Source organism: Embiotoca jacksoni, unplaced genomic scaffold (genome assembly GCF_022577435.1).
Source record: "Embiotoca jacksoni isolate LCO1_2020_lvr unplaced genomic scaffold, fEmbJac1.0.p SCAF_5, whole genome shotgun sequence".
Classification (NCBI taxonomy): domain Eukaryota; kingdom Metazoa; phylum Chordata; class Actinopteri; family Embiotocidae; genus Embiotoca; species Embiotoca jacksoni.
In genome coordinates this window covers 1,148,707-1,160,239 of record NW_027185403.1, presented here as the reverse complement: position 1 = coordinate 1,160,239, position 11,533 = coordinate 1,148,707, and the positions used below count along the sequence as shown (strand labels likewise).

Below are 11,533 nucleotides of genomic sequence, written 5' to 3'. Positions count from 1 at the left end.
CACTGACGAGACAACTTTGCAAAGCACATCAGTTCTCTGACTCTAAAATACAAATGGGAAATTAGGCTTTTACAGAATGTAAAGGGTTTCTACACTAGGCCTGGAGAGTTCAGCGCAACTAATCATTGCATATTCGTTGAGCATTTTAGCTTAGCTTTTGTTCCACTGTCGTATGCCTCACCTGTCTCAACGGGATAAATTATGTTACCCATTTCTTATTTTTTGGCTGTTTTCGATTAACAATGTGAATGTCATAAAGATAAACTGTCATCTTAGTATTTAGCTTGAGAAAAAAAAAACAACAGAGGATCGAGATCTCAGATTGCAGCTCCAAAATCTTGTTATTCTCAACAGACACTTTTGGATCAAAATGTGTTACCCACGTTTTGTCAATTTCATACAGCTAACATTCATTTTGGCTCGAAAAAGAGAAATAAATAAACGCACGGGATGCAAATCTCAGTTGCTACTGTACAAAATCAACTTTGCCAATAATGTATTGGCCATTTTGGCTTGACAGTGAATTTCAAACTCAAGTGGGATGAGGCAGGAATTAAAACCTCTTCAGGATTGTACAGCGCTTCTGTGTCACTGTCGAAATCGAAACACTGATCAAGAATAATGCACAGTTCTCTTTAAGAAATATTCAGACATCAATAAGCTCCTTCTTAGGTTAATATTTGCTCAACATTCATCCGGATAATTTATCATTATTGATTACGCAATCAATGAATATTGCATCTTTTTTAATCAATAATTTGACTAGAAATAATTAATAAGCCCGGTAAATTCCGCTTCAGCTGTGCGCGCTCCCGCGACGGGGATCCAATCCGAGGGCGCGGCAGAAGGGCAGAACGCAGTGTGACACCCCCACAACACCACTCTCTCCCTCTCTCTCTCTCTCTCTCTCTCTCCCTCCCCCCCCGCTCTCTCTCTCTCTCTCTCTCTCTCCCTCCCTCTCTCTTTCTCTCTCTCGCACGCACTCTCTGCGCGCTGCACCTGTGCCGCCTCTGCTGCTGCTGGTGCGTCAGAAGATGGCAACTGGTTCATTAGACCTTCCTCTCCGTGGAGCTGGCGGCTTCAGACCGAGTCGACCCAGCGACGTGGTCACAGGCTCCTCTCTCACAGGCTCCTCTCTCTCAGCTGCCATCGCACCCGCCTGTCTCATCTCCACGACTTTATCCCCCTACAGCAGCACAGGAACAAACTTTTGGTGATATTTTTACGCACAGATTTTTCATTCTGAAAAAAGCAGGGGAGGATATCGCTGCTCTCCTTCCACTTCCACCCGCGTGATTTTTCTCAAAAACTTCCAAACGACATGATGCAACTTTACCTGTCTTTGATATTCGCTTGTGGGGTGTCGGGTAAGTTCAGCAAATTCCTCTTTTGGACCAAATTGTGGACACGTTGTAGTCGAGTCGTTGTTTTTATCCTGTCTGCTTCAAATTGACATTAAATTCACACCAGTTAAATATCAAAAGTAAAAGCTTTGAAGCCAATCCAAGCCAGTTTGAACCTGTCGTTTGCACGGATGACAGTGAAGGAGACAAAGCCAAGATCATTTGACATGGTGTGAGTCATATGTCACCAGTTTTGGAGAATACTGTCACTGTTACAGTAAATGCGTTGTGTAGTATTGGTTGGAAAACAGTTCAGTCATTTGCCATGCTTGTGATGTAATTATTTGGATGTGGATGTAATCGTAATCAGCACGAAGGCACTTCTTTATTTTATCTTTAGTTTCACATATTATTTAGGGTATAGAGCTGAATATATTTGTTTTGTGTCTTCGTGCCTTTTTTTTTTTTTTTCAGTGTGTTGCGTGAATTTGCTCAGCAGTAATTTCATTATGTCCGGAGTAGATTCTCTTGCATTCTTCTTATGATCCGTTGCAGGACCAGAGCACCACTGCATCAAACATTGCTGTAGGTGCTTTCAGTCACTGTCCAGCCCCTGTGTGGCATCCTGTGTTCAGGGTAAAAGTTCTGTTTTAAAGCCTAAAGGAGATGAATTCAGACACTGATTATAGTCTGTTCGTGGGGGCAAATCCTCAGCAGAACTGCAGAATTTAAGTCAGGGTGGAGTTTTGAAGCATACAAATCAGACATGTTCTTAAGACAAGTTTAGTGTATTCTGTAGTTTGGTTTTAGACCAGTTTAGTGAAGACAGATTTTCTCAACATTCAGTTTTAGATTTTAAATTGGCTAAATCTGGTCAACGCATTCATCCTGCTTATGTAGCCCACTTGTGTTTTGAATATTTGGTATTTTGGGATATGCATTTTTGAGACAATACATACAAAATTGTAAAACACAATAAATAAAAAAACTTGTGTTACACACCATATACTGCAAATACAGACAGATTATGACACCCTAAAACAGTCATCAAAACAGGGCTGCACAGGGTTTTTTTTTTTCTTTGTTTGCGTTCGAGCTTGAACCATGCAACCAACATCTGAGGTGAAAAATAAGAATTGAAGATCACAATTGGCCCTACTGTATGTGTAAGAGCCAAATCAGGTCAAGCGGTAAAAGAAGTATGATTTTGTGCGGATTTATCCTTAAAATAAAGATGAGGTGATAATATCTTCTACATTTGGCAGAATATGTTTAAACTGTGGTTGTTGGTTGTTGTTGTTTTTTTGTTGCTTAGGGTTAAGGTTCAGCTCATATAATCACCGCACATGTGCAGCAAAGGGCCATGTGACCAGGGCAAGATGGAAGTCAGTTGCTGGAGTACCTGGTGGAAAAGAGTGGACAAAAATAGGTTTTGACCGTACAACGTACAACTCTTTGTTTATTAAAACAGGTGGATTATTTCCTGTAAATTGGACGTCACCTGAGAGAGAGGATTTACAAATGAATGGATGCGTAAACCTGTATGTGGAAAAATAAATTGGAAACACTGGAACGGACCAATGACTTGGTATGTACGTGTCCAAACTATTAATCTGCTAATCTAATGAAGTAGCAATTAATTGAAATTGCTGTTACAGTGCATTTCCCCACAGAAAAAAGGGATTTATTGTAGAAGGAAACAACCCATAAATAGTTTTTGTCTGGTCTCAGTCTAACAGGTGAGAGAAGCTGTTTTCTCAGAAGCTCTCAGAGAATTGTCCCCTAGATCTCTCTCTGACCCTGATTCACTATCAGTCAGCCCCATGTAGCCTTTGTTGAGTGTATAGCTAACCATTGCCTGTTTTCTGCCTTGTACGTGCGGTCTCCTTTATCAGATTCTATTTTGCTTTAGCATATTGGAACAGCTGCAAAGGCAGTTAGCCGAGAGGCTGACCAACCTAGTGACTCAGTGTTTAAGCCTGTGTAATGTGCTTCCTCGTGTTTTTTTCTTTTCTTTCCACAAGCAAATTACCACACTTGAACCTTTTACAGAGACATTTTGAGCTTTTTATTAAACATATTACTTCATATTGCAAGCAAGACAGATACAATATTCAATATTTATAGCGGGTCTTCAGCCAAATGAAAGTTTCTTCTGAAGTGTATCAGAAGAGTTTGTTTGTTTGTCTTCCCACATTGTTGTTTTTTATCATGAATATCAATATGAGGGATTTATTTTTGGAGTTATTTCCTCCAGTTAAATGTCAATTTAAGTATTTAATCTCGAAAAACAGTGCAAAATTACTCTTCAATAGGCTGTCTGAAATATGAATCACACATCCGACATCACAGGTGGACTCACCTTTCTCAGTCTAAATCTTACTGACAAATGAAGTCTATTGTAAGTGAGCTGCAACCCTCCAAAGTGCATATAGATTACAGCTAGATAAAATAAATATAAACATAGCATAAGATAAGGTGAAACGATAATATCCTGTAATCTTGACTTGATTTGTGATATTTCTGTTTTTTATTTAACATACTGTAAAGCAAAAATAGTGAATGTCCACTGCTGCCTGGTGATCAAAGATAGTATTGTTTGAGTTATTGTCTTACGGACACTTTCCGACTGAAAAAAAGGTACTTTGAATTAGATGCTTTATCAGGGGACACAATAAGGACCATGATTTACAGCAACGGAAACGACCACGAACGCACATGCTGTCTTAACTCAAGACAAAAATAACCATCAAGGCCCATCTGGGTACTTTTTGTTTTGCATGATGTGCCCAACGATCTGCCTTCATTATCGCCTGTAGGCTATTTAAAGTCCTGATCGGAATTAACAGGCACGACTGAATTTTAATTACAGAATTTAAAATAACAACAATAAGAAATGCCTTTTCATAGAGTGAAATAAAACATATAGACATAAAATGTACATTTGGAACAATTATTGGCACCTTTTTATGGATTTTAATTAGTTCTTTAAACAAATAAGGCACCCCCATGCTTAAATTTCAGGATTCATACCACATGAACTAACCACAAAATTACTGTTTTACCAAATAGGGGCCGATTGTTTATAATTTATCTTTCACAATGGTGAAAACAAGAGAGCTTTCTGAGAGCGTAAACATAACCAACAACTTCAAAAGCTACAAGCCAACCTTCAAACGAAAGACATGTTTCAACAATTCTTAATGTAATCAAGAAGTTTAAAAGTTAAAAAAAAACGCTTCAAGGCTTTCGAGTTAAGACGAAACTCAACAAGAAAAGTTATCGAAGGTTAGTGCGGATTGTGGAAAACAATTTCTTTAAGAAATCAAAAGAAGGAAAGTTGCCTTTGAATAAAACAGATTGGGTAGGACGTGAATTGCAATATCTTTAATGGATAAGCCACAGTCTTTCTGGGATAATGTCCTATGTACAGATGAAAACAGTCAAGCTCTTTGGGACTGCAGCGCATCGCTTTGTTTACAGGCGACAAAGTGAAGCCCATTAGGGAAAACGAACAGCATACCTCCATTAAAACATGGAAGAGTTTCTATCAGGCTGTGACGCTGCTTTGCTGGCGTTGGCACCGGAAACGTTTAATCTTCCAAGGCAGTTTGGAGCAAAATGTGTTTCCTATAGTGTCAGGAAACTTGATTTTAGTTGAAGTCTTTTGGGGTTTTGTTTTATCTGAACAACAGGCCAAAGAAAGCATCCAGAAGTTTTCAAACTGTCCATTAATAAATCCTGACCTAAATCCTCATTTAAACCTTTGGGGAGAGTTGATATCTGCCTTTGCAAAAAGGACTCCTGCAAACTAGAGTGGGAGCAACAAAATGACAGCGAAGGGTGCGTATAATTATATCTTGGGGTACATTACATGTTTGTATTATTTCACTGCAATTCAAGTCAGTTTATTTTCTTTTGTTTAGTAACTTTATACATGAATCAACGTATATACAGTATATAGTGCTTCCCGTCAGCTTAGACACCCAGCAGGAAGGAAAACCAGCGCTAAACAACAGCAACATAAAAGTGGCACTTTGTTAGGTCTGTGATCTTTTCTGCTTAGAGACATGGCTGTTCTTGCTCTGTGTTAATGATGTATTATCTTGACTGCACTGTCTCCTGGGACATGGCTAAAAAAAATCACTTGATTACACTCCCATGGAAACATCATGAATAATCTTATGATGTTGTGGTCCAGCAGGCCAACTGGCTGCACTTGAAATGAAATGGTAGTAGCTGGTGTATTTTGGTGTTCTGTTATTGATTTTTATTCACGCATATGTTGTTATTTTTTAAATAATGGGTTTAGCAAGTAGTCTGGGGTTGTTGATACTGAGACTGTCTCTAAATTTTTTGGTTTTTTTAACAGCAGAATTTTAATTTATTTCCTAATTTAATGTTAGTGTTGATTTAAGTTTTATTGTCAATGCTCTGGTTGATTAAGTGGTTTAACCTCACAACAACCTTGTTCAGTTTCTCAGTGTAAACATCATATACAGTGCATCTGGAAAATATTCACAGCGCTTCACTTTTTCCACATTGTTATATTACAGCCTTATTCCAAAATGGATTAAATTCATTTTTTTCCCTCAAAATTCTACACACAATACCCCATAATGACAATGTGACATTTTTTTTTGAAACTTTTGCAAATCTATTAAAAATCAAAAATGAAAAAAAATCACATGTACATAAGTATTCACAGCCTTTGCCATTACACTCAAAATTGAGCTCAGGTGCATCCTGTTTCTACTGATCACTCTTGAGATGTTTCTACAACTTGATTGGAGTCCACCTGTGGTAAATTCAGTTGATTGGACATGATTTGGAAAGACACACACCGTCTATATAAGGTCCCACAGTTGACAGTGCATGTCAGAGCACAAACCAAGCCATGAAGTCCAAAATATTGTCTGTAGACCTCCGAGACAGGATTGTATCAAGGCACAGATCTGGGGAAGGGTACAGAAAAATGTCTGCAGCATTGAAGGTCCCAATGAGCACAGTGGCCTCCATCATCCATAAATGGAAGAAGTTTGGAACCACCAGGACTCTTCCTAGAGTTGGCCGCCCGGCCAAACTGAGCGATTGGGGAAGAAGGGCCTTAGTCAGGGAGGAGACCAAGAACCTGATGGTCACTCTGACAGAGCTCCAACGTTGCTCTGTGAAGAGAGGAGAACCTTCCAGAAGGACAACCACCTCTGCAGCACTCCACCAAGCAGGCCTGTATGGTAGAGTGGCCAGATGGAAGCCACTCCTCAGTAAAAGGCACATGACAGCCCGCCTGGAGTTTACCAAAAGGCACCTGAAGGACTGTCAGACCATGAGAAACTAAATTCTCTGGTCTGATGAAACAAAGATTGAACTCTTTGGCCTGAATGCCAAGCATCATGTTTGGAGGAAACCAGGCACCGCTCATCACCTGGCCAATACCATCTCTACGGTGAAGCATGGTGGTGGCAGCATCATGCTGTGGGGATGTTTTTCAGCGGCAGGAACTGGGAGACGAGTCAGGATGGAGGGAAAGATGAATGCAGCAATGTACAGAGACATCCTTGATGAAAACCTTCTCCAGAGCGCTCTGGACCTCAGACTGGGGCGAAGGTTCATCTTCCAACAGGACAACGACCCGAAGCACACAGCCAAGATAACAAAGGAATGGCTTCAGGACAACTCTGTGAATGTCTTTGAGAGGCCCAGGCAGAGCCCAGACTTGAACCCGATTGAACATCTCTGGAGAGATCTGAAAATGGCTGTGCACCGACGTTCCCCATCCAACCTGATGGAGCTTGAGAGGTCTTGCAAAGAAGAATGGGAGAAACTGCCCAAGAATAGGTGTACCAAGCTTATTGCATCATACTCAAAAAGACTTGAGGCTGTAATTTCTGCCAAAGGTGCTTCAACAAAGTATTGCGCAAAGGCTGTGAATACTTATGTACGTGTTATATTTTCGTTCTTTATTTTTAATAGATTTGAAAAAATTTTAAACTATTTTCACATCATCATTATGGGATATTGCATGTAGAATTTTGAGGAAAAAAATTAATTTAATCCATTTTGGAATAAGGCTGTAACATAACAAAATGTGTAAAAAGTGAAGCGCTGTGAATACTTTCCAGATGCACTGTAAATTCTTATGAAGAGTTTGAACAAGTCAGTGATTGAAGAATCAGATGATTTTAACAATTTTAAAATGATGTAAGGGAAAGCAAAGAGGAAATGTATGTGGTAAGTCTAGTTTGAGTCTTATCTCCCACCACCCCAATTTCAACATATTTATAAATGCAGGAAAAAATAAATCAAGATTGTTGGTGCAGATAATATGGCTCATGGTATTTTATCTGTTATTCTCATGAAAATATCAAAACGCAGGCAGGAACATGAGACACGTAAGAAGGTTTCTTCCGAATAACCGTGAGAGTCAAATTATTTTCTCGTGTTTGATGTGGCTTTGCATCAGAAGTGCAGGTCTTCAGTCTCCAGTCGTAACATTTTATGAGGTTTTTTTTTTTTTTTTTCATGAGGCTAAATCTATATTTATGCCCCCAAGTTCAAGATGTTCAGCTCAGCTAATCAGATTTTTCACAGGAAGTAATAAGCAAGGGTTTTTTGATGTTAATATATTTCAGAAGTGAATTTTTTTGACATGGACAATATGTCATGTCAGTATGTGACCTTAAACTACAAAAACAATTCTGTTGTTGTTTTCCTTCGGTCTTGTGTGTAATACCCAGAGGTCTAATCCATCTATCAGATGTTTCAAGTCAGAAGCAGATCATTTCCGGACCTGACAGGATGATTAGTTAATTAATTTAGAATAAATATCGTATACAGTACATGTATGTTTATTTTTCAAGTTAAAAAAAACAGCCTACACCTTGACTTTGACATTCTGTGCAGTGTTTTACAATGGAAAACCGGGATAACTGAGGATTTAATGAGACTAGTTGAATGGAAGTCTGTGGAGCCGGAGGCATTTTGGAGCCAACCTCTAGTGGCACCCGGAGGTATCGCAACTTAAGGCACTTCTGCATCGGCCTCATTTTTCAGACCCGGAAGCTACGTCCACTTTTATATACAGTCTATGGTCTGTCCTCTGTTTCTTGTTTAAGAATCGCAGTGGTCAAAATGAACAAAGAGAATGCAGAGAAGTTGTGGGCCAAAAAGATCGGAAATATAGACGTGGATGCAGCCAAATGGGCCAAAATAACCGATATGTTTGCTGCTGGGGCTGCATTAGCTTCTCCATCACGTACAGCACCCGACATTGTGCAGAAACAGGCACTTGAAGGGGGACATTATAGCCATGGTCACTGCCAGGCAAAGGAGCAGTCGAGTGACAGCTGATGAGGGACAGAGTGAGCAGGAGGAGAGTGTTGTTGAAGTAGCATGGAGAAACTGAATGATTTAACAAGGACTCACAGTCCAGCTCTGGGTGTCTAGGTCTGAGATACACAAATGAATCCTAAAACATGTGAACTATTTTCCATCAATAACCACTTATTAAATGCACAGCTGAGACGTGAGGTTTTAGCTGGGCACGAACATAGTTTGACATCATTCTAATTATGTCCAGATGTTCTTTATGTGGTGGTTCCAGTTGCTGATTTGCATATAATAGAGGAGTGAACTATTAACCTTGCCTCAGGTTTCAATCCCAGAGTGCCTTTCTAGTCCCCAATAAGCAATTTAAGGTGAGAAAATCTGAACAATCTCAATGGGACATAATGACACGATAAACTGATAATTTGGAACAAAGCCAGATTGCCAAGTGTCTCGTAGATGATGTGGACAATTACATTTTATTGTCTTCTTTATTGGGTGTCAGCCCAATAATGTGTGGGCAGCTTTTCACTGGCCTGTTGGCTCGGTTTTGAATCAGAGGAATTACTCACTATGGCACATTAATATGGAATTACAATAATCAAGATGAGCTGAGTAAATAATTTTCTCTTTCAACTTGCATGGCATATAACATCAGTTTCACATGTACCCTGTTTGTCAGTCTACACTGTTTGTTTTAGGTCTTTGCATAATGCATAATTTAGACGTAAAATGCAAGACTGCTGATTGATTAAACACAGCAACTCAACATGGATCACACAAAGAATGGCTCCCCGGAGTACTGATGAACCCACAAACAAATGTTCTTAACAAGAATAACAGACACCACATTAAACTGAAAAGGACTCTTAAAACATCTGATTCAAAAAAAATAAAAAAAAAGGTGGTGAAAACTTTCATTATCATATTTTAGGATTTTCTGCTTTGTTTACAGCGCTTAATATGACAGAGGAGAAGGGGACGTGCCCGCTTGGATATTTCCCCTGTGGCAACTTGACCGTGTGTCTCCCTCAGCTTCTGCACTGCAACGGCATCGATGACTGTGGGAATCAAGCGGATGAGGAAAACTGTGGTGAGTCATTGTCCCTACTTAAATGTTTATTGGACTACATGCTAATAACCATATGCTTACATTTGCAATAGGGCACTTAGATAATAGTTGAGACATGCTGCCTGTATTGTACTTTAATTAAGTAAATTCATCACTGACCATCCTCCTGCTGTTTGATAATTACGGTGGAGATATTACCACAATGATGTCTTACTGGGGCATGGGATGAATTATTGGTCTGGAAGCTATAAATAGCATAATTGTGTGTAATGACTGCTGCTGTAATGCTGCGCAACTGCACTACGTCTTTGACATTCTTGTCACTAAGTGACGTAATGATCGGTGGAGTGGGCAGGGATTGATATGCAGAGCTATAAACATACATTCATGCGCATGGAAATAAGGTTTGTGCATGTGCAGTGATTGAGATTTTTACAGCAGAACCGGTCATACGCACAATTTAAACAATCAGAAAATCTGTCTTTGTGGCGTTTTAGTTATGAATGTACAAAATACAGTTTTATGCATCCGTGTTCTGATGTACTAGACTGAAGACATGCAATAGAGCAATGGTGGAGTGGGTCATTGGTTCTGGTGGTAAATCAAGGTTTGAAGGCGAGGGTGTGTTTCAAGGTTGTGGTGTATTATTTTAATTTGTGATGCAGATATCTTCACGCTAAAAATGGGCTGTGGATTTGCTTTTTAATTTAAAACCCAACAAGGTAACACTGTATGTTACTCAAACAGCATCTTCTGTCACCGTGAGTTCTTCCCCCACACACATTGAGACATTCGGTCTCAGACTGGTCAATTTGAGGGGAAATGTTTTATTTTGGTTTTCCTTGTGGTCGTTGCAAGGAAGCAAAGGGGGATCGGTGGAGTTTTGTTCCTCTAGCTCCAACCATAAGCACCGGCGAGACATACTCTGCCTCAGGTCATACAATGCAAGCAGTTTATCTATTGATACCTACGGTCTCAGCCTCGTCGTAGTGTTGTAGGGACACTGTTGACATTTCTGAGCCTGGAGCAAATGAACTGTGATAATCCTCCAAGTTTTTATAATTTTTTCTCTTGGGCCACATTTTTGCTCAGGTTGGGATTTTCCTCCCAGATTACCCAGAACAGGTCAAGAGCATCACATGACTTCCTGCCAAATAGCAGTTTAAAGGGAGAAAATCCAGTGAAAGCAGAGGGCACCTTCTGCACTGCAAACAATGCAGGTGCTCATCACTTTCCCAATTGCACTCATCATAGTGTGTGAATTTATCAGCTAATCCATACAGTTCCCTCAGCTGGCGTGAATGAGTTGCCCTGGTCACCACCTAAACAGCGTTGCAAAACCCGCTTTTCAGAAATGGTACACGTTGGTACCGCTTAAGGATATTGGATACTGTAGTCCACCAGGGTTAGCACGTAGCGATATACTTGTGCATTTCGATAAAATGGCGCAACGAGGGCTTTGCCGATGTATTCAAATGGAACCTCAATTGGAGGTAATGGGGAAAAAGGTGCCTCTGGGTCGATTGTTTAAGACCCTCTATGAGGTCCAGCCCAGGAGCCCCTCCATTCACTGCTCCAGCTCCACCCGCCCCAGCACTTATCCATCGCCAGGTGACTGCTACCGTGCAAAGACAAAGGGACGGTCAGTGCGTCCCAGCTTGATGCTCCAGAACTGACACACCTTCACCCCATCAATGGAGTCACAGACAAACGGCCATATTCCACTGCCATTGCCTCAGACATCTCCAGAAACGTCTGAGGATTATCAACGAGGCGGTTGAAGGTGGAGATA

The 11,533-nt window shown here is 40.2% G+C and overlaps 1 protein-coding gene across 2 annotated transcripts in view; it reads left to right on the top strand.

The window, feature by feature from the left end:
* Positions 1-968: 968 nt before the first annotated feature.
* rxfp1 (relaxin family peptide receptor 1) overlaps positions 969-11,533 on the top strand; it is a 61,493-nt gene continuing 50,928 nt past the window's right edge. For both annotated transcript variants that reach the window (XM_069171234.1, XM_069171236.1), the window contains exons 1-2: positions 969-1,367; positions 9,625-9,762. In XM_069171234.1, coding sequence (XP_069027335.1) covers positions 1,322-1,367; positions 9,625-9,762 — 184 coding nt within the window. In that variant the 5' untranslated portion in view covers positions 969-1,321. The remainder of the gene's footprint in view (positions 1,368-9,624; positions 9,763-11,533) is intronic.